The sequence below is a fragment of the Cordyceps javanica genome, chromosome 1, assembly GCF_051103115.1.
Source record: "Cordyceps javanica chromosome 1, complete sequence".
NCBI classification, from domain to species: domain Eukaryota; kingdom Fungi; phylum Ascomycota; class Sordariomycetes; order Hypocreales; family Cordycipitaceae; genus Cordyceps; species Cordyceps javanica.
The window spans coordinates 2,491,131-2,513,229 of record NC_139295.1 but is presented as its reverse complement, the minus strand read 5'-3'; the positions used below and the strand labels follow the sequence as shown (position 1 = coordinate 2,513,229).

At 55.0% G+C, this 22,099-nt stretch overlaps 7 protein-coding genes across 7 annotated transcripts; 1 reads left to right on the top strand and 6 right to left on the bottom strand.

Moving 5' to 3' along the window:
* Nucleotides 1-64: 64 nt before the first annotated feature.
* Nucleotides 65-811, bottom strand: V2A60_000757 (Sec1-binding region of Mso1-domain-containing protein; the record flags this gene model as incomplete). The annotated part of the gene is made up of 1 exon (XM_083252124.1): nt 65-811. The coding sequence occupies one exon, from the start codon at nt 809-811 to the stop codon at nt 65-67; it is 747 nt and encodes a 248-aa protein (XP_083108250.1).
* Nucleotides 812-1,641: 830 nt separating this feature from the next.
* V2A60_000756 (ribosome biosynthesis protein MAK16) lies at nt 1,642-2,629 on the bottom strand (the record flags this gene model as incomplete). The annotated part of the gene is made up of 2 exons (XM_083252123.1): nt 1,642-2,518; nt 2,568-2,629. The coding sequence occupies 2 exons, from the start codon at nt 2,627-2,629 to the stop codon at nt 1,642-1,644; spliced, it is 939 nt and encodes a 312-aa protein (XP_083108249.1).
* A 1,401-nt stretch (nt 2,630-4,030) lies between these two features.
* Nucleotides 4,031-4,488, top strand: V2A60_000755 (vacuolar protein sorting 55; the record flags this gene model as incomplete). The annotated part of the gene is made up of 2 exons (XM_083252122.1): nt 4,031-4,286; nt 4,355-4,488. The coding sequence occupies 2 exons, from the start codon at nt 4,031-4,033 to the stop codon at nt 4,486-4,488; spliced, it is 390 nt and encodes a 129-aa protein (XP_083108248.1).
* Nucleotides 4,489-4,860: 372 nt separating this feature from the next.
* On the bottom strand, nt 4,861-7,482 carry V2A60_000754 (aminodeoxychorismate synthase pabA; the record flags this gene model as incomplete). The annotated part of the gene is made up of 1 exon (XM_083252121.1): nt 4,861-7,482. One exon carries the CDS (start codon nt 7,480-7,482, stop codon nt 4,861-4,863), a length of 2,622 nt encoding a protein of 873 aa, XP_083108247.1.
* Nucleotides 7,483-8,396: 914 nt separating this feature from the next.
* V2A60_000753 (TRAPPII-specific subunit TRS120) lies at nt 8,397-12,766 on the bottom strand (the record flags this gene model as incomplete). Its single annotated transcript, XM_083252120.1, has 3 exons — nt 8,397-11,198; nt 12,171-12,505; nt 12,601-12,766. 3 exons carry the CDS (start codon nt 12,764-12,766, stop codon nt 8,397-8,399), a joined length of 3,303 nt encoding a protein of 1,100 aa, XP_083108246.1.
* Nucleotides 12,767-13,277: 511 nt separating this feature from the next.
* V2A60_000752 (uncharacterized protein) lies at nt 13,278-14,494 on the bottom strand (the record flags this gene model as incomplete). The annotated part of the gene is made up of 2 exons (XM_083252119.1): nt 13,278-14,086; nt 14,143-14,494. The coding sequence occupies 2 exons, from the start codon at nt 14,492-14,494 to the stop codon at nt 13,278-13,280; spliced, it is 1,161 nt and encodes a 386-aa protein (XP_083108245.1).
* A 5,677-nt stretch (nt 14,495-20,171) lies between these two features.
* Nucleotides 20,172-22,017, bottom strand: V2A60_000751 (general substrate transporter; the record flags this gene model as incomplete). The annotated part of the gene is made up of 3 exons (XM_083252118.1): nt 20,172-20,888; nt 20,972-21,353; nt 21,461-22,017. 3 exons carry the CDS (start codon nt 22,015-22,017, stop codon nt 20,172-20,174), a joined length of 1,656 nt encoding a protein of 551 aa, XP_083108244.1.
* Nucleotides 22,018-22,099: the final 82 nt, after the last annotated feature.

The window sequence follows — 22,099 nt, the reverse complement described above, 5'->3', positions numbered from 1 at the left end:
AGCCGTCAAACACGGTTGCCAAAAAAAAAAAACGACCAGCTCCATCCATGTACCGCGCTCCAAGTTACCTATAACCTCTCGGGCCGCTTGGAAGTCCTTGCCTCTGCCCGCCCGGCGGCCCTCTGCCATACGGATCCCCGCCTCCTCCACCGGCCGCGGCTCGGCCGCCGTCGTACTGCCCACCTCCCCCGGCGGCCTGCGGCGGCGGCGCCCCGTACGGATTCTGATTTTGCGCGGCGGGACTTGCTGACCGCGCAGCGCCCCAGAGTCTCTGCTTTAGGCGATCCTGCGCCGTCGCTCCGCCGCCGCCGCCGCCGCCGCTGCCGGCCTGGCTGTTTACGCTCTGATAGCTGCCGGTTCGCTGGCTGGGCAGCGGTCTGGCCGCCACGTCCTCCCTGCCAGTGCCGTTGGGTTGCAGCGTGCCGCCACCCAGCGGCGGCCGCCCTGCGCGCAGGCTCTGCGGCTGCGCGGGCGGTTGCTGGCTGGGACCATTGTCCCATAGGCTGGCCAGGCTAGAGGAGGCGGGGAGGCCGCCGCCGCCGCCGCCGCCAGGGTTGTTGAGGCCACCGTAGCGGGAGCCGAGCTGAGGTTGGGTATAGAGGGCTTGGGGCGCCTGCTGGGCGGCTTTCGGGTCGGCGGGTAGCCACGCGGGCCGGGGCCGGCCCTTGTCGGTATAGTAGTTGCGCAGGACGCGGCAGACGTGCGTGTCGTCCTCCGTGTCACCATCGGCCTCGCCAGAGAGGAGCGTGGAGCGTAGTGACGAGATCTGCGACGACGTCTTGGTGACGATGCTCGCGTACCACGACGCCATGGCGGGCTTGGTATTCGGTCTGTCCGGGGTTTTCTTTCGATACGGCAGCGACTATGAGGGAGGCTAGAAGGGGGAAACGCAAGCTCAAGTTCGAGTACGCCTTCGTGATCCCGATGTCGACAGTAGGTGTGCGTCGGGCGGGTTATTGATTGAGCAACGAGTGTAGCAAAGATGCTTCGGGCTGAGCTTTGGCCGGCTATCGTTTGTTCAAACACGGCGCTTCGCGAGCTGAATGGGGACAGGAGGTTCCTCAAAAGTCGTCTTTCTCTTGCTTTTGGTAATCTTTTTTTTCTACGTCGTCAACAGTGCAGGATCAAAGGAATAGCGAAGCAAGCAACGTTGGGTCGCAGCGTCGATGTTGTAACAAGTGTAGGTGGATGTTTCAAGTTGGAAGAGCTCGGTGGACCTGGTGTTGCAGCACAGCATAACGTTGGTGGGGAGGCAGATTCAAGGTTAAGTAGCATAGCCGCCGCTTCATGACGTCGTACTTTGCTGAACGGCCAACATTTACTAGCTGACCATGGTTATGCATGAGACTTTAAAAAATTGTTCCCTTTCAATTTAAATATTATTCACATACTCAAATACTGACAAAAGTAGCATTTAGTAAATACATTCCAGAAAACGCCGCTATGCTATGAAGAATCCGATGCATTGCCGTGGCCATCCCAAACTTTTCGTTGCGCAGAAGCGAACACGGCCCCTGATCTGGGGACCGTCTGCTGAGAAAAAAAACAATAGTAATAGACAGATATACAGACACCGAAATATCAAAGGTTGTATAAAGTTGTCTCCTTGCGTCCCTCTCCTGTCGCTCAGATGCTGGTTCGTTACCAAGCGAGATCGTTGGTAAGCGTAAGCTTCTCCTTCTCTCTCTCGTCCTGGCGAGGGCGCTTGTTCTGCATCTTGATCGCACGGCCGCGCTTTCTCTTGTTGTTCAACTTCTCCGTCTCCTCATCGTCACTTTCCTCGTCATCCTCCTCGTCCTCGTCCTCCTCGTCACTCTCGAGCCAGTCTTGCAGGTCACCAAGCTCTTCCTCGCTCTCGTCCAGGTCGGAGACGTACTCGACAGCCTTTTCACCATCCTCCGCTTCGCTATCTAGCTCCTCATCGTCCGAGTCGATACCCTCGTCCATATCCTCGTCGCGGACACCGTCGCCCTCGCGCTCCATGGCGTTGAGAACCTTCTTCCAAATGTCCTCGCTGACGTTGAGCGGCTGCTCGCCGTAGGCACCCTGGCGTAAACGCTCAAGCAGCTCGCGCTCAATGGTGCGCTCAAGCTTGGCGGCGGCCTCAGCCTTACGCTCGCGTGCCCGCTCGCGGTGCTTGATCTTGGGCGCCAGCTTAGGAACGAGCTTCTCACCGAGACGCTCCTCTTCGGCGGCAATACGGCGCATGCGAATCTGCACCTGCGTCAAGCGAGTGAGACGTTGCTTGCATTTGTGGATGAGAAACTTGGGCCAGTAGATAAGGCGGTCGTCGATCTGCTCCAGAGCCTTGGAATAGTTGTTGGAAAGCTTGATGCGCTCCCACATTTTGGAAGGCAGATGCGCGCGTTCGACTGTCTTCATGTACAGGTAGAGCGTCTGCTTGGTTGGGTGCTGGCGGACCGTGGCATATCGCGAGTTGGCCAGCGGGCATGACTGGCGGTTGCAGAGACCAGTCACATTGTATTCGTTACGGCAGAAGTTTTGCTCCTTTGGGGTCCTGCTTCCTGTTAGAATTGCAATGTCTTTATTGATTGCAGGCAACTCACTTAAGCTTGAAAGCACAGAATTGCTGGTTGATAATTTGCCAGACAATCTCGTCAGATGCCATGGCGGGCGATTTTCTTGGCGTGCCTTTTTTTTTACGCCTTGAAAAGAAGCAGGTAGTATTTCAGATGTGTTTCAACAAGTGTAGAAGGAATTGCTACACTGCGAGAAGCTGCTTCAGGCCCTCTTGCAGTCGCTATGTAGAATCGGGAGAAAAGGAAGAGACAAAACCGTGCGGATCAAAGAGCAGTGTATTTTTTTTCTGGGCCTTTGCTGGGAGACTTGGAGATTTTTTTTTGCCAGGCTGTGATAGGCAGGCTTTGCCTTTAGCTTGCTTTTAGTGGGCGGATTCGCTCACCGCTTTCAGGGACTGGGGCGGGTTGTTCGCTAAGCCACATGAGGCGTCCGCCACAGAGCGTCAAGCTGGAAATGGATGGACAAATATCGCTGAATGACGGTAATTTTTCATTAAGAGAAAAAAAGAAGAAGAAGAGGGAAAGAGCCCTTTTGATCAATTTGGAGTCGAATTCTCGTAGAGAAATTCCATCAATACATTTCTGTTAGAAGAAGGCGTCTGCTGCGACCTTCTATAACGAATGGTTCTGCCTCATCCGTTGTCGATGTAGTGAGGCCACCGCAAGGGAGACGGCGAAGCACGGGTAGTTGACACAGCATCGAGTGCTCATCAGTAGATTCAGAACAGTTTCAATCTAGGATCGAGTGAGGTTCACAATAAATATATTCTGCTCCCAAAATCAGAATCGAATGCGCTCTTCATGTGCGAGGAAGCGACAATCTATATGCATACCACTAGTGATGCCGGCAAATCATCACCACGAGAACAAATAACCTATATGAATAGCTTCATGTCTACATTTCCTGGCTTCGCCTAGGCTCTACATAAAACCATGCTGCAACGGCATAAGACGGCGCATGCAGTCCGTACCAGCCTTTCTGCCATTATGTGCCAGCGGCTCCATCTCACCGCCTGCCTAATCCCCCGCCCCGCCATAGGCCATCCAGCCTCCCAAGCGCCGCTGTGAACGTCACATTACACGCAACGGCCCCGAGCAACCAGACCTGTCTCGTGCATTCTTTCCGTTGTGCTCGCTTCAACCCCCCCCAAAAAGCAACTCTATCGCGACAAAGTGGCGGACTTGCGCAGCGCAGCTTTACACGGGCGTTATTTTCCCCGCGTCTCTTTCTCCCCTCGAAATATTCTCCGAGCGACCACCGACCGAGCCGCGCCGCCCATTCCCGACCGAGCTTTGAAACCGCCCACGTCACTCTGAGCTTGACTCCCTCTCGGGACGACTGCCGCGGAAGGCTTCTCAACACCTGCTCCGGCGCGCAAAGAGTAGCGAGGGTCGGATCAGGTCTCTTTTTTTCCAAATCACCGACTTCGCAAAAAGCACATTTATCTTCTCAAAAGATCCACGCGCCCCCCCGCCCGATCCTGCCCACCATGCCGACCGCCGGCCTCAAGACCATCATTGCCTTGTCCTTTGTGCTGGCTCTGGGGTTCCTGCTCGTCATCCTATCATGCGCCCTCTTCCACTCGTATTTTCCGCTGCTCGTCGTCGCGACGTACGTCGTCGCGCCCATCCCCAACTGGATCTGCAGCCGCTGCGCCAACCCCGACGACTTTGTCGAGAGCTCCGGCGCTGCCGTCCTGGACCTGGGCCGCTTCGTGACCGGCTTTTTTGTCGTCATGGGAATGGGTACGTGTCCTTTCTTCTCCCCGTCATTTGTCTGGTATTCTAGCGCTAACCACAGATGCTCCTGACAGCCCTCCCCGTGATTCTTGCCCACGCCGACATCATCCGCACCGAGGCCATGATCATGTCCATCGCAGGTGGCCTGCTGATCTATGGCACCATCATCAGCTTTGGCATGTTCTTTCAAGAAGAGCAAGAGTTCTAGATCGGTTGGTTTCCATCGTTGGCTACTGAAGCGGATGGAAGTAGGTGCGAAAACCGCTTCTTGTACCAGTATGTTTGTCGTGGGCAAGCTCGGAGGCGTCACGTTGAGGAATCATGTTCGAAATTCACCATAATATGTTTTCTTTTTCTTCTTCTTTCTGCAACCGGCATGAGCGTTAATCAAAAAGACAATGTTTATGAATTTCTATGCAACAATGTTAAAAAGGATGTTTTCCCCCTAAACTGTATGATGTTGAGATCGCTGCTGGCCCGCAATATTATTATACACTCGTTCCGAACCTCACCGAGGCCCAGCCGATATTCTAGTAAGATGAGGTGCCCAGAATACTTCTTCCTTCGTCTGATCCCGCCATTATGCCGCATCCCTAAACGTACCTAGGGGCCCAAATAGCTTGGTAAACATTTCCTCCCGTTCGCCCTCTGGCGTGCTGAGGATCGTCACCGCACCGCCAGCGCCGATGCGCCAGACCTCGCGCTCCTCGGCCTCGCCGTCCGCCCCGGACGGCGTCTTCTCGTCGTCCCAGCGAAACATGGTGCGAATCGTCACGCTCCAGTCAGCCTGGCCTTGCGCGTCAAAGTAGCCCACGACGCCCGCGTACACACTGCGCTCGCCGGGCTCGATGACGCGGAGCAGCTCGCAGCTGCGCTTCTTGGGCGCTCCCGTCATGCTGCCAGGCGGCAGCGTCGCCGCGAGCACGTCGATGCCGTTGAGGGCGTGCGGTTGGCCGGTGGCAGGACTACCTTGCGGCAGCTGGCCGTGCACAGCCGTGACCATTTGGAAGACGGTGGCGTACTCCTCCACCTTGAGCAGGTCCGGCACCGTGACATTTTGCGGGCCACAGACGCCGTACAGGTCGTGGCGCACAAGATCGACAATCATTAGGTTCTCCGCCTCTTCCTTGGGGATGTGCAGAATCTTCTCCGCCTCGGCAAGCGTGGACACGGCGTCCGACTTGCGCACGGTGCCTTTCATGGGACGCATGCGACAGAGGCCATCACGGTCTGTGGATAGGAACCGCTCCGGGGAGCAACTTACAATAGTAGCCCCGGCGAGGCGAATAAACGATCCAAATGGCACGGGCTGTCTGCTGCGGAGAGTTCGGTACATCTCCCACGGCGAGTGTTCCCTGTTCTCCTTTACGACATGTGGTCTGGTCATAGTTGTCTGTGCGGTCAAGCACAGCTCGTAGGAATGGCCCTCTTTGATGGCATACTGGCAGCGTCGCACATCATCTTCGTAGTTCTTCCAGTTTGGAACTTTAATGTCCAGGCGGCTGCCTCTACCCGCCGCCACGTCGTCCCAGAGCTCTTCGGGAGTGAAGTTTGCCTTGGGGCAGCTAACGGGGCGTCGTGAGCTGGGATCACGCCACACAATGGCATTCTGCAATTTCTGTACGGCCTCATCTACCCAGCTTCCGTCACAATCCTCAGTCGTCAGGCATTGCACAAAGGCAGTGTTAGTCTTGTGATCAAGCACGACACTGTTGGATATCCACGCCATGGCTAGGTCTGGGCGATGGTGGCCGCGGTGCGCCGAGATGGCGCCGGGGCTGAGGGTACTCAGACCCATCTCATAGGTAACGAAGCCCATGAATCCGCCCTTGAATGTAGGCAAGCCATCGTTCTTGTTGTCGTCCAGTCTGCGAGCCCTCCAATACTCGGACATGATCTGGTAGACGGCCATGGGGTCGTCCTCTGTACCATCAAGCGGGATCTCTTGAATCTCTTCGGGACGCGCGCTTGTGGATTTGGAGGCTGGGCGACGAAACGTAACGTAGTCATCGCGGACGTGGTATTCCAAACGAATAGCCTCGTCCACATCCAGCGCAATGATGCTATTTCGAGCCAGAGGATCGCCGTTTCTAGCACTGGAAGAGTCGAGAAGAATAGTCTCGTTGGAAGCGTCGCCGAGTATCTCTGCCACATCTGCTGCGTCGACGCCATCGGGAAGTTTTACCTGTCGGCAGACGTAGCCGGGTTTTCTGCCGCGACCGACCAAGCCGCAGCGTAGCGCATTCGACCATCGCGCTCCCGCCAAATGTCTTTCCGAGGGACCTCGTGTCGGCGAATGAGCACCTGTTGCAGCTGACTCGAGGATGGCAGAGTGCACGAGCGGTAGAGTCCAAGGCTGTCGTTGGCGGCCATTGACTTCGTTCCACTTTGTCGCTTGAGCGAACCAGTTGCGCAGAATACCATGCACGGCGGCAGAATCTGTGCAAATGGATTCGGGGTGGCATTGAACGCCCCAGAACGGCATGTTCGCGTGGCGAACACCCATCAGCACCCGTTCATCGTCATTCTCGAGCTCTGTAACCCACGCCAAGGGGACCAGGTCTGGGGCTATGGAAGGTGATTGCCACTTTGACAACGCCCACTCCTCATCCGAGATGTCATCCTGGCCGATATCTGCACACAAGCTGTGATATAAAGTGGCTCTGAAGGCGGGGACATCCTGAAAAATGTCAGCGTATCCGGCGGCTGCCGTTTCCAGGCCCTTGTGCTCAATGGACCGCACCATGCCGTGCAGCCCACGTCTCAGCTTCCGGATACGCCCGCCAAAGTGCTCTACTAGGCTCTGGAAGCCAAGGCAGATGCCGAAGACGGGAATGGCGCTGCGGCGCGGCAGACCCCAAAGGTTGCGAAATGCGCCGACGTCCTCGGCGCAGAGCGGCGACCCGGGTCCGGGTCCGCAGACGACAGCGTCAAAGGACGCAAGCCGCGCGAGAAATTCTTCAGTCGTCCAGTCGGGCGTGGTGTCCGAGTGCAGCGTGCGTAGGTCCATATGGATGACGTGCACCTGCACGTCGGCGCCGAGCGCATCCTTGAGCAGCGAGACAATGTTGTTCGTGAACGAGTCGTACGCATCCAGGAACAGGATGCGCGGCTGGGACTGCGGCATGCCGCCAATGCCCGTCGTTGCAAAATACGGCGGTGACGAGGAACCAGAGCCGGTGCGTGACTGAATCAAAGGCATCACTACCGAGAAAGATTTTCTGCGTCCCGCGCTGTTGGCTCTGACATCCGCGTGGCACAGCCCAACCTACAGGTCAAAATCTGTCTCGTTTTCTTTTCCAGTCTCAGATTCGCGCAGCACAGAGTTGCAGGTTACAATTGTTTCCACTGACACTTTTTCTTTAAGTGTGCTGGCGTCGGCAAGCCACAAAGCTAGAATGAGCCCTTATGGTCGGCGGGTCAAGAGAGGCGGTAAGGCGTTGGAAAGCGCTGCCGGTAGAACGTTATGTGAGGCAATACTGCTCTTTTTGGACCGAAAAAAAGAAATATGATAATTCAAATCAACTCGTTCTCGTATCCATAGAGTATTTTTCCGAGATCTCCGAAGCGGACATGATCAGTCGATGCTGAGTTAAAATTCGTCGTCGACGACATGACTAGCCAAGTCCCGCCGCAAGCCGCCCGAACGGTCCCGGGTCCCGATTTAATAGTGTAGACTTATTACTGCAGACTTGACCATCGGTTCCGGCTGTCGAGCCACGCTAACACCGACAGCCAGCTCGCAGGGGAAAGCAGGCCAAGGTCCGATATCGTGCGCTTGTCAGGTAGCGCACGACAGGCAGCTGCCCAACTCTGACAGGCTTGATGCGGGCGAGATATGGCCCTGATCGGACAGGATAGGTTATTGACTGTCTCAGATTTACTTTCGGCCCAAAGGGCCAATCACAGTGTTATCGCTATTCAGGTTAGGGAGTCACACATTTTGCCTGTGCCAGTGTTTCCGTTCGGTTCGCGGCTTAGATGCGATTGTATAAATAGTTTGAATGTGGCGCTATATTCATGACGTCTGCCTCTAGTATACCAAAAGTCTGCCGCGGAAATTGACGTGAGGGAGGAAAAGCGCGCCATACAAATAGCCACGCTTCGTTGTCGCGTTTACTCGTCATCCTTGACAGAAAGCTGGAACGGATGCCGCGAATGCCACATCCTACGCTGCTTAATGCCCAAAGCCGCATCCATCGCTTCCTGCGTGTTGGACCTCGGTCTGCTATGCCGTTGCTTTTCAGTCGGCTCAGGTTCCCGGACTAACACTTCTTCAACTGACGCCGTAATCTCGAATTCGCCGCGGCAAAGGGCGGCAAACCCCAAAACAAACTCCTGGCTCTCGTTTGCCTTGAGCTCAGGAAGTAACTGCTGCAGTGTGCCGTTCCAAGCAATTTTGCGTGTATAGTCCAGTGCCACCGTGAGAGGGCGGTGGCAGAGCGCAGGCATCAACCGAAGCAGCGGCAAGATGGGCCGGCTCGTCCTATTCGTGAGATGTACTTTCAAGTTCATGAATTCGTCGATAATCGCCGCATTATCACCATTTTTTGACTTTGAGCCCTCCTCGCCATTGGCAGGCTCCATGGAAATATGAATGTCGACTTCATCAATCTTGATTGCTTCAATCATGCGGGTCGTAAGTCGTATATTTCGTAGATCAATCACACCTTCTTTCCTTGGCACTGATGAAGTTCTCCAGGTAGCTTTCAGTGAATCAAGGATCTTCTCACGATACCAGAAGGCTTCGCGGTTTGCTCGCTCCACATCTGGCGAGATCTTGCTTGAGCTGACCACAAATTGCCTCGTTTTGTTAGGATTCAGGCTCGGTATCGATGCGTGCGGATCTTCGAGCAAAATACGCTTGACAGGCAGAACAAGTCGCGTAGTTTTACCAGGGAGTATGTTGTCCTCCACCGTCATTCCGCTGCTTCCTTCTAGTCGTATTGCCATCTGGCTCGGCCATGAGTTGCGCATATCCATTGACAACAAGCAGTAGTCTTCGTCATCAGGGGACGCATCGCCGCCAACACGCTCCAGCAAACTTTGAGGTATGCCCCCGTAGATGGGCAAGGCATCTATTCTTGATAACTCGACGCTCGCATTGACCGTCACGGCTAATTCCAGCGATACCTGACGTGTGAAGAATTGCTCAGTAATCTCGTCAATCGGGACACCAAGATAAGTGTAATCAACTTGGATCGTCGCATTCGTCAGGCCCGGTTTACCAAAAATTTCGAAATCAAAGGTAGCTTCGGCCCCAGGCGGAATGTGTCTGTTCGGCTCGCTCTTCGGCAGACGAAGCGCCTGTTTCTTCATTAAGATAAGCTCATATTCATACATCTCTGCAGCAGACACATTTCTGCTACTCAGTGCTGTTTGTAAAGGTCCTTGCGTGGAATCCGTGAAAGAGAAAAGCATAAAGTCCACCGGGTTCTCGGACAAATTCTGTAGTGTCACTGAAAAGACATGTCTTTCGCCCTCCAGTACCATGATCGAAGATTGAGAGAGTGTGGTTGACTTCACAACAATCAAAGGCTGTGCTTGTACCACATTGACACTAAATGTGTCCGCAGAGAGCTGTTGAGTGCTCGACTTGCCTTTAGTCGGCACAGGAGGGCCAATGTCCAGAGACGCCAGGCCCTTTGACTTGACCTTGTCCGCACGCCGGGGTGTCCAAGAGTTCGTAAAGATGGGGAAAAGCCGTTCCCGACAGCCGCGAACCTTGACCAGAGCGCCAATGATAACGACAGTTCCTGGCGTTCTCGGCCGTCCCTGAAGAACAACGGTCTGGGTGCGATACGGGCCAAGAGCGACATGAGTAGGTAGCGCTTCAAACTCCACTCCAGTTGCTTCTAGTCGGATACTTTCAATTTCCACTTCAATATCGTACGTGTTTTGTAGCGTAACCTTGAAGTTGGCAAGCTCGCCGGCAACCAAATTCTTGGCCGCAGTCTCCGCAGCTTCTGTAAGGAAAGGATTATAGATGAAAGGATTCACATCTTGAGACGCGCGGCTTGCCGTTGCCCCGGGCAAGATACCGCGAGCATGTGGCACGGGGGTCCTTGTTAATGGCAAAGGCTCCAGCTCCACGCCACGAACTAGAAACTCGTCCCAGTACTCGGCGTCAAGATAGGTCATGCCCAGCCGCTGGGCGAGGGCCCACGTGCGGGAGATATTAGCTGCTAGACGCACTTGCTCTTCTTTGAAAATCAGCGGCGGTGAATGCTCCTTTCGTGATGCCGGAGCAACACCCGAGCCAGCTGTGCGCATCAAATCGCTAGAATATTTGAGGACACCGTTGAAGTCCGGCAATGCCTCTGCAAAGTTGATGCAGGAGCGTAGAATATTAAGCTTAATCTCTGGGAAGCCGAAGAAACGGGTAGCTAGCTGTCTTTGGATTCTGGAAATGACGGCAGCATCTAGATCTTCTTTCACGTCTGGGACGTCGGCAGTTTTGCCAAGAGGGTCAAAACTAACCACACCGTAGGACCGGCAAAGAAGGTCGAGAAAAGCTTCTATGCCTTGTTCAATGTCGGCCTCGCCAAGATCCAACACCGGGGCACCTCTCCCTTTCTCATTGTTTGTACCAAGAGGTATGAGTCCCGCAGCGGGATGCACACCTGCCTCGGCAGCCCCCTTGGTGCGTGCCTCAACAAGACCACCGATGAGAACAGAGACGAGCTCTCTTGTAACCATGGCTTTCTTGCGATTATATCCTATTTGGCCGAGGACGGCAGCGATTCCACTCAGGATCTGAACTCTGTCTGCTGTTGTCAATAGTTCGGTAGCGGATGAAGGAAAGGCTTTAAAGAGAATATTGACAATTTGCTGGCGGCTTGGGGTGATGATGAGCCTTGGCGATGTCGTCAGGTATTGTTCGGGGGGCTTGCCAACAACTATCATGTCGAGACTTTCCTGGTTCAAAATGCCATTGCAGCTATGCAGTGACGATAGGATCTTGCAAAACCGAATGGTTGTTTCCGAGAACGGTAATGGTGGCAGACTCTCACTCGAGATTCTGGAATATAGACTGAGAATCCGATCCAAGATTTCTGGTAACAGCAGTTGTAAATTACGTAGGTGCTTGGGTTGGTTCGGATCCACGAGTTCTTCGGCTTTACTAGACGCTGGTCGATCTTGAGTTGGCAGACAAACAATGGGTATCTGAAATTCTAGATTCAACCAGCCAAGCAGAAAAAGGCTCATGAGAATAAGCTCAAGGGCTTTTCCGTGCCAAATATGATCATTTAACGAGCGCGCAACTTGGGCACCTTCGCTGAGCTCTCGGAGTGCATCACTCCATCGGCCTGCCTGCAAGTACATGGAGCCGATGACAACACCGGCACGCCCTTTGCCCCGGAGACGCCATCTATCATTGGCACCGCCAGGGCCAAATCCTTGTACTGAAACCCGGTCTCGGCTAGTATCGCGCGACACATCACCACTCCTTGAAAGAGGAATCTTTGGTTCAGGTGAAGATGGCGCGGTGGTAGGGCCACTCTCTGAGCCGTCAATCGACGGGACAGCACTATCTTGCCGTTCGTTTTGCACTGGAGTTTCAGGGCGGGGTGTTGAGCTATTCGATACGGACTGAGTTCGTGTCGGTACAGGCGGCATTGACATTCTTGACGGTGCTCGATCGGTCGTGGCCGAACTTGACCTCATGAGATGAGGCAAATGGGAGTTGCGTCGGGGTGCTCCGTTCGTCCAACCGTCATGAGCTCTCAAATGTTTTGCAGCGTATGATCCAGGAGAGTCTATCGACGTCATCGCTTCGACAGACTTTGCGAGTGTGGTCATTTCTGCCAGGAGTAGCGATGATACATTGCACATGACTGTCTTGATCGTCGTTCGCTTCGAATCTTTGGGGGTGGGTATTATTATTACATCCTCGGGAACATGAACTTCGCCATCGGGAGGTACATAGTCAAAGACCAGGACCTGGTGAACAAGCGACTTGGGGTAGGCATCCCGAAGGTCCTCGAGTTCTTGGTACAGGGCACGTAGGTTTCGCTCCGTTACGGTGGGGCCCGTGCCGTTCGAAGAATGCCGTTTGCTGAATGCGGCATCACCAAGTTCGCCACCGTCGGCAATGGCAATAATGGCGAGGGGTTCGCGATAGAGATCGAATGGTGAGAGGGCCAGGTGCGAAGGAGGAGGTGCGTGGGAAATGAGATCGTAAAGGATGACACCGTCCGGATACGCGAGGGGCGAGAACATGGCTGTTGAAAGGTTAGCGATGGGCTGCATATATTACCAATGAAGTCTGGCCGTGGCACAATGTCAAACGAGGTCATCAAGGGCGGCCACAACTTACTCCTATTCGGCCGGCTATCGGCGGTGATGTCTCGCAGGTAGATCACATTCTCGCTCTTAAGTCTTTCAACAAAAGAGGCAAATCTGTCTGCCTTGATTTTCCCAACAGGGAGAAGCAGAGCCTTCACCCTTGCCGGCGCAATGGGAAGTAAAGGATCCAGGCTCATCCTAGCGAGTGGTGCGCTGCACCATGATTTTGAAGACGGTATTTGCGGGGTTGAGACGGGAGGCGGTGGGTGTCAGCTGTGCGACAGCACGCTGTATGGACGGAAATGAAAGAGATGATGCAATCAAGGAGGTGGGATTTACAGCTGTGCGGAGGACGCGGTCCAAGGAGAGCTGCAGACGCCCGTGTCGCAGTTGTGGTCGCAAGGCTTGGTGGGACCAGGAGATGTCGGTCTGTGAAGACCAGCAGCAGGTTGGCGCATGTGTGGGGAGCTTCATGGCGCGGCGGCAGAAGAGAGCTAGTGCGGCGGCTTGCGCCTGATAATTTTTTGTGTTGACAGAAGATACATCTACACCGGTCAAACAAGCAGCATTTCACATTATTTGAATGAAGAGATTTGAAGAAAAATCAGAAAATGGGTATTTAGAAAGTGAAGTAAAAACTCCATAAGCAGCCCGAACGCCGTTGCGCTGCCACCTGTGACAGCAATGACATCCTCGTAATGTACAATTTCAAGTAGATGACGGTCCTGGATCTTGCGATTCAATCGTGATCTTTCGTTCGCGAGCTTCCTTATTTAACTCGCTGTCAAAAATGTCAACCGCGAGACTCGCGTCTACAAAATCCTCCATCTCCTCCACGACCGTCTTGAGCTTCTCCTGCACAGCAAAAGCGCCGTCTGTCCCGACAATATGTCGCGAAGGGGGATTTTCATGGCCACCGATTGCTGTAAGAGCATGAACGGTTTCAGCAACCAGCCTGTCCAGAGCGGTATGAGGCAGAGCTGGGTAGCGATGCAGAATTTCGCCGATGCCTACGTCTGGTTCCAGCGAGATGGACTGTAAGTCGGCCTCAGGCGTGGCTGGTGAGTCCGGGGCCTCAAGAGTAGGCGGCATAACAGTGCCAGGGTTTGTGTTGAGCACGTTGACAAGCATATCGCGAATGCTCGGCGCCGGATTATAGTTTGGCGCGTAGGCTGCTATTTGTGGTGCAAAGGTGATGCGATTTGTCAGTGATTGTATCTCCTTATTCGGCTGGACTATTGTAACTTTGACGTTGAACGGGGCGACCTCGTACGCGAGCGAATCGCAAAAGCCTTCCAACGCCCAGGTGGCCGCGGTATATATTGACATGCCAGGGGTGCCAATGTGGCCTCCAATGCTCGTCAAGGCTATGATGTGGCCAGTATGCTGGGCGCGGAAGACAGGCAGCACGGCCTTGATGAAGTTAACCTGGGAGAAGAAGATTGTTTCGAATTGGTCGCGAACGAGGTTCTGCGTGCCAGGGCTGTTTGAAAGCTCCTCCACGGTTCCGATCACAGCTACAAGGCACGTTAGATTTGTCTCGGGCAAGGTAGGATGATCGCATTTCTCTCACCCTCCGATTTGCAGCAGAGCAGGATATCAATCCGGCCAAACACCTGCACGGCCTCGTCAATCGCTGCACCGCAGCCACTTATGGCGCGACCGTCGCAGCGTATAGAACGGATGCGATTCTTCCATCCTTCGCGGTCTTTTCTGGTGCTTTTACATTCGCTAATTAGGTCACGAAACTCGGCGCTTCGATCGTCGTCCTCAATCTCATGGGGAGGTAGGCATGCGACAACGTAGTCTCCGTGGGCGAGAAGCTGTCGAATGAGGCGCACAGCAAGTGGCGACAGCGCCGCCGTCAGGAGCCATGTGCGAGGCGAGTTGTGGGTGGCTGCAGGGGGTGGCGAGCTGTCAGCCATGATCACAAATAAAAACCAATTCTTATGGAAACACTCTCATGTCTAGCAGCATGAGGCGATAAGGATGAAAAATGTCGGTTGTTGGAGTGCCATATAGCCGTAATTGAGGATGAAGAAAGGCAAACGATGCCGGCAACAAACAAGAGAACAAGTTGCTGCCAACCAACCTGCGCGCTGCGGGGGAGTGGAGGGAGCAGCCGCTGTGCTCGGGTAGAGGCCGTCCGTGGGGGTGTAGCCCTCCCTGGCTGTAGGTGGCTCTGAAATGGGCTGACCTCGACGCAGGCGAGCGCGGGAGCCATGGCGCGGCGCCAGTGCCAACGGTGGCCACGACGGCGGCACGTAAAACATGCAAAACGGGGGGAGGCGTGGGATGGTATGGAACAAAGGGTGGCAAGCAAAAAAGAAAGAAAAAATACAGCGACAGATGAAGCTATTCACAACGCAGGCTAACAGGTAGACTCACGAAACGCGTGCGATGGGGGAGCACTAAGCGTCTGGCGGCCGGCAGCTGGTGTGCTGTCGTGCCTTGCAGCTGGCGGCCGGCTGGCAGAGGCCATATGGCCAGCGCTCTTTGTATAAGTTTGGCAGTTGGTCGTCGGGCGTTTGTGTTCTAACAAACACAGCTCGCCCGCCCTCACGACATTGACGCGGCCCCGAAATGACGCCTTCAGACTGACGCGACGCTCGATACCCGATCAACGGGAAAATATCAGGCGCTGGGCGGCCTCAAAGACTCTCAGCACGAGTGCGAACCAAGTTGATCTGCCGGGCACCACCGGGACGGACGGGGCGCCGTTGGAGAGCGAGAGTGGCTATTCGGCGGATGGTTTGCCAGCAGGACAGCGAAACGACGCGGCGCCTGGGTTCGGTGTGAGAGATCAGAGAATGCTCTCGCCGCGAGATATGGGAGGAGAGAAGAGTCGAAGTGATCAGAGAACAGGTCGCGACAAGTCCTCGAAAAAGGCAGGGCTCCTCGGCCTTATGTGTGGACTATGGGCAACACCACCCACGACCCCAAGCCGCCAGTCTGACCGGGGCTGCTCAACGATCTAGGACAAGGGCTGAGAGCTACAAGCCGCCTCGTTCGCCGGTCAAATGCACCGCGCCCACCGACTTCGCAAAAACAGCCGCTCAACTCGGGATGGCATGGTCGTCATGAAGCTCCCTCGCTAGCTACCAACTTAGGGGGGCGTGGATCCAACACTCGAGATACATTATGGGCCTCAAACATGCGAAGTGCCGTACTAACTACTTACCAGTTAAGGCGCCCACGCCCCAGCTAGGCCCCATTTTGGTTTACCTAGTTACGGGTAGTGGAATTGGGCCCTGTTTTCTGGCCATCCTGCTCTTGAATTTGCTCGCTCAAATGTGACCTCTTTGTCAGCCTCTCTTGTTCAGCCCGCATTGCTATCAAGGGGAGCAAGGGCGTGGGCGACTTCGTCGGCAGCAACCACTTTTCATCAACAGACTGAATCTTGGGGTTGGGGTCGGTTCTCTCTGTAATGGCACAGACGGCGCGGCTCAACATCCACATTCAAGTCACAGGTCTAATTGATCGGCACGACCGGCCGCAACTCTCTTTTAGCCCTTTATTCCGTGACTCGCACCTCGCTCTCTGCCTACTGCCACCCCAAGTTCACCGGCGGAGACGCCCCAGGCTCCTCTCCAATGCGGGACTCGGACGGCATATCCCACTGCTGTACGCGACTCCGGCCAAGGTGAAGGTTTCTCTCACCATTGCAACCCTGACAATTGGTTCAAAACCAATGCGAGGAGCCTTGGTGCTTCCACCGCTCAGGTACCGGGCTTTAGAGGGGCGGAAGTGTTACGCTGCGTTTTAGTGCTACACTAGTCACTTCTCAATCCTCGCCTTTCGCAGCATCTCCCCGGGATTGTTTAATTCCTATCAACACATTCAATTCGTAATTGTCCCACGAGAGAAATTCCCCCGAGAGTAAGCTAAGTCCTCCGAGACATTTGGTAACGTTCTCTGCCAGGTTTTCTAGGAGTGACCGGGCTCCCCTGCCCTCCAAAGCGAGCAGCAGCAAGTGCAGCCAGGGGTGTATACTGAGTATGCTGTACAACTGGAGATTGGACCAAAACGTGGCGACTCAGCCGATCCAGTGGCCTGGGTGTGTTCGTCTTTGTTTTCTCTTGTTGCCTCGTATGTCCCTTCTCTTGGCTTTTTTTCCACCCGTCCATGGCGTTACGTTGTCGGTGTGGCTTCAGTTTGAAGAATGTTGGCCAACCTACGGAGCACGAAGTGCTCGTCGGACTAGTTGTGTTAGTGACGTTCTACTGGTAAGCCGCCGATTACAACCAGACGAGAGTCTTTTGGCCTAGCTCGTGCATTCCATGTACGGCCCATATCTAGGAGAATCGAAGCATACAGGGATTCTATTCTGCTAGGTAGACCTCGAGTCAGTTATTGATAAGCCACATTGTGTGGCGCGGCCCCCGACGCGAAATCAACAGCCACCTACGGTTACACGGATAACGCCCGACATCAACAAGGTTATCGAAGTGCGTGCGATGACAAGTCGAAGTTTCCAGCTTTCACTTGTATTTCACGGGAACTGAGATTCGTGAATATCTTCCGCAAATCGTGACTTGTCATCAAGTCATCGTACTCGACCGGTAGCCTCCAGATTCAGCCATGTGGTAAATGGGGCAAGCAAAGAAATACCCGCTCCACCAGTAACGTGGAAGGTCAGTGGAAGAGCTAGAAGCAAGTTCTCGCCAAACCGAATAGCGCCCTAAGCCTGTTTGATGAATGGTGCCTGGCAGGAGATGGGCGTGGGTTCTGTCCCCAACATCACCTAGCGGGCATGGCGGGATACCAAGCCCTACTAGACCCAATTACGCTGCAGAGGCCACTACTGATGAACATGGGTCGCCCTCTGCATCAGGCGATGATCTTTTGACTCACTTGGATTGTCGAGTACCTGTACAGCGATGTTCTGAGCATGCCAGAAACCAGGAGGTCAAAGCCTTTTATGAGCGGCCAATATACCAGTCCATCCGAAATCTGCACTCCCATGACAACAACACATCGCCCAATTGAATGATGTTGACCGACATACGGAGTACTCGTGATTTCTCCAAATATGGTGACTCGTCGTCAAGAAAGCGTGGAGAACTAGGTTTCGCGAGCCTTGGGACTCTGCCAGCTGGGGTGGTGGAACCCTCACGCTCCACGGATTAGTTACTGGTTCGGTAATTTCCAGTTGCCAGTCTTTTGGGGCGCGCTTTTTTCGGCGGTAGCGAGGAATCCCGAACAGCAGATGGTTGCAAAAACGCGTCATTGCACCGAGCTCAATCCAAACGATTCCAAACGACCATGCAAGGAAATGGATCGGCGGAGGTCGGTGCACCTGTTGGCATTCAACCGCGCATGCAGAACGCATGCAGTACTAATAGAGTGGCATTGTGCAACGAGGTTGGTGTCACAAAGACCCTGCATGCACTGAACAGCCAAGACAAGGCTGAAGAGTTGACGTCCCATACTATGATACTATATTTCACAAAGCATCTAGCGGCACTGCCATCCCAGGCCAGCGCTCACGGCTCCCTCCGTTGTCTGCAGTAATTATATCACAAGGACGGCTGACCAACCCGCGGGTTTCACCAATGTGGGAACTCGACATCCCTCCACGACAGCTCAGCCATTGTGGTGGAAATACCGGTCAACTGTGAGCCTCGACTGCAGGGCCTGTCCCTGTCTGTCCACCACAGGCCCGCCCCTCCCTCCTATTTTGGGAGGACAGAAAGAGAGAGCTGAGAGATGTGGAGGCCGTCAAAGAATCGGATGAGAAACGTCTTGGCTCAGATGTGAATCAGTCAAGAAACAAGCGTAAGGGACGATGAAATCGTGATCAATAGCCGTTGTTTCCCCCATGCGGCCGAGCGTCAGCCATGGTAAGTCACCTCGCCTGCATGAGGGCGTGTGCATGATGCCTGCGTGACGCCCCCTTCTGACCAGCTTCCTATTAGAACATGAGCCGGATTGCCATGCAGCCTAATAAGTATGCAGGCCACCAACGGGGCTAGCATAGCGCCACTTTGCCGACATTGACAGATAACTGGCTACAGCCGCCTGTTTGCGATAAATACCCAGTAATTCTATAAACCAGCCTTGGCAAGTGCCCCGTTGGCGATGCTACGTTTATCCTCGGCGCTCTCACTTAATGAAACAGGTTAATTCCATAACGGGCCAAAGGTGTTACGCAGGACACCCGCGCCGGCCGGGATGCTGTGGGCTTGTGCGCCTGCGCCGCCGCCTCAGTCGCCGTAGTGAACGAGCGCGAATAACCCCTAGCCATACGTGATCCAATGACAGTAGACACTGGCGAACAAGATCACGTAGGGCTCCGCCTCGCTTGCACGATGCCTCCCTCGAGAGACTTGCTACCCATGTCGCTAGTTTCTCGTCGGCAAAGTTGGCATCAACCTGTTTCGCGGAAGTGAAAGGGGCAGGACGGGGGTAACAGCGAACGAGGTGCCGTCGCTTAGATTAAGACCGAATCAGGGTATATCGCCGCGGCATCGCCGTGCCGAGGGCCATTTGAGAGCCAATAATCGCTTCTAACGAGCAATGGAGGGCATCGTTCAATTAGTGCTGTCGGCCAATCGCTGTCTGAAGAGTTCAGATCACGCCGCGCACATCACAAATCTCGTAGTGTCCTTGGCAGACGCCGAATGGTTTCGGATTGTATACTCTTGTTCCTCCCCAGGATATCCTGCGGACGTCGGACGGCAAGATGGAGTGAATGGCAACGTAACAATGCGTATCCGAGCCAAGGGACGACCGTGTTCTAGATTCATTGCGCCAACGCGGAAAGGCGGGTGGCTCGGAGCGGGCGCGGCGCAAGAGCTTCTGCACGTTGCTTTCTCTTGCACTGTACTTTAAACTTTTGTTTTAAAATCGGTTATAGCTGTAGATCATGCCCGCAAAAGAAACAAGACTGCCGGATAGCGCCAGGAACCGTTGCGTTTCAGAATATACTTGGGTAGCCAGCCTACCAGCCCGGGAGGGGGGTGCCCAGGCCAGCGTGAAAGTGCCTCAACTTGAAAGTAGCAACGTCCTTGAAACACCGCACGATGGTACCGTAAGCATTGTGTTTTTGCTTCTGCCTTGTTCATCTCTGTTTACTTTTTTTTTTCTTTTGCTTTTTTTTTCTTTTGCTTTTTTTTCCTTTCTCTGGTCACTTCCTCTCAACCCATGTCATGGCCTTTTCTGGTAAGGGTGTGCCGTTTCAGAAAGTCGCACCCGGAAAGAAGTGACAAAATTCCGGGTCGAGCAACGGCGGAGTTTGTCTATGTTTATTCAAATTCTTTTTTTGGAAGCCAAGAAGTTGAGCAGGTCACAAGACGTCGGCAATTGAGAAAGAACAAGGTAATAAAGCCGCAAAGAAAGACAGGGAACTCACCCCGGGCAGGAGGGGAAACGTATGATTCTATTTGACATGGACTAAAATTTGAGAAAAGGGCAAAAATAAAGAGAAACAGGCTTGCGAAAAAAAAAACGGCATGAGAAGCAGAGATGCATAAGAGGGGCCGGGAGATTGAAGGGCCGAACAAAGATGAAGATTTGAAAGCACGACAGGTAATCAAGACAAAATGAGTTCATTTTCTCGGGTGGGAGGCGCTGAGCAGAAAAGCGGCACAAGTAAGGGCGTCAAACATCGCTCACGCCAGGACCGTCTGGCTTTTTTCGATCGCTGTTCTTTTCCGCGGCGCGCACCTCATGGACGCTATCGATGGTGGGCGCGTTGGCGCCCGTCTCGGAGTCGCCGTCAAACTTGCGGTGGAAGGCGTCGGTGACGCCAAAGAGCTCGTCCATCTTCTCGAGGGACAGGCCCTTGGTCTCCGGGACGAAGAAGAAGACGAAGACGCCCATGAGGAAGCAGAAGCTGCCAAACATAAAGTACATGCCGTACCCGGCGCGGCCCATGGTGCTCTGCATGGTGAGGACGGTGCGGGCGGCGACAAAGTTGAAGAGCCACTGGGTGGCGGCGGCGACGGAGACGTTGAGGGCGCGCAGGCGCGCGGTGGGAATCTCGCTGACGAGGATCCAGCAGGCCGGGCCCCAGCCGAACTGGAACGACGCGGCCCACAGGTAGATGCAGGTGATGGCGACGTAGCCAAAGGCTGTGACGGGCTGGCCTTTTACGGGCGGCTGCACGCGCCCGTAGATGCCAATGATGAAGAGCACGACGCCCTGCGAGGCTGCGGTGGCGAGGAGGCTGCGCCGGCGGCCGAGCGAGTCGGCGACGAAGAGCAGGAAGACGGAGCAGCTGACGACTTTGACGACGCCGTAGATGCCGGTGGCGAAGAGGGACGAGTCGGTGGCGTCCATTCCCAAGTTGGCAAAGAGTTGAGGGGCGTAGTAGTTCTGCCAGGTCAGCCGTGTTGCGTGTGTCATTTTGGGTGCAAGCACAATTGGGGATGGATGGGAGGGAGAACAGGACGACTTACAATGGCATTCACGCCGGTGAGCTGCTGGCAGATCATGAGCGTGATGGAGATGAGGGCGCGATTGCGGTTGCCGGGGATGAAGAACATTTCGCGAAAGAGGGCCTTGGGCGAGCTGCCGCCGGTCAGGCGACGCTCAATCTCGAGCTGGTCGGCCATCTCTTGGATCTCAGCCTGGACGTAGGCATCCGTGGGCGGCAGGTCTCGCAGACGCGAGAGGGTCGCAGTGGCCGCCTCCCAGTTGTCTTCCTTGGCCAGCCAGCGCGGCGACTCGGGCGAGAGAAGCATGCCGACGACGAGAAGGATGGCCGGCAGGGACTGGAGAGCCAGCGGGATGACAAACTTGGCGGGCGCCGAGACGTGGAGAAGACATCCATAGTTGACCCTGCGTAAGCCACGGTTAGTGCCTTTTCTTTTTTTGGTTCCTTGTTCCATTTCCTTGGTTGCAACAGCAAGTAGTCGGGGCTCAAGCTGATGATGATCTCGTCTTACCAGAACGCAACCATGATGCCAAAGACGTTGAAGAGTTGGTAAAAGGCCGTCAAGCCTCCGCGAATGGCGCGCGGGGCGCACTCGGAGACGTAGATGGGGGTGAGGGCCGAGGCGGCGCCGCAGCCGAGGCCGGCGACGAAGCGGCCGACGTACATGACGGCGAGGGTGCCGCGTGCGGCGGAGGCGGCCTGGAAGACGACGCCGACGACGGTGAGCAGGCCGGCGGCGACGAGGGCGCGGCGGCGGCCGAAGCGGTCGGCGGCCCAGCCGGTGCCGAGGCAGGCGAGGAAGCAGCCGGCCTGGAGCGTGGAGACAATGTTCTGCTCCTGGTCGGCCTTGTGCTTGTCCGAGGCGGCGAGGAAGCCGAAGCGCGCCTGGGTCTCGGGCATGTGCAGGATGCCGCCGATGGCGCCCGTGTCCCAGCCAAAGAGCATGCCGCCGAAGCAGGCGGCGCAGACGAGAGCCAGCACGCGCCCGTTGTAGATGGCGGCCGGGTCCTCGCGCATGGCGTCGTTGCGCACGATGGCGCCGAGCAGCTTGGCCACGCGGCGGGCCATGATGAAGGTGGTTGTTGTGGTGGTTGTTGTGGCGGTGATCAAGGTCGAAGAAAAGAGAACCAGAGAGAGAGAGAGATGGAGA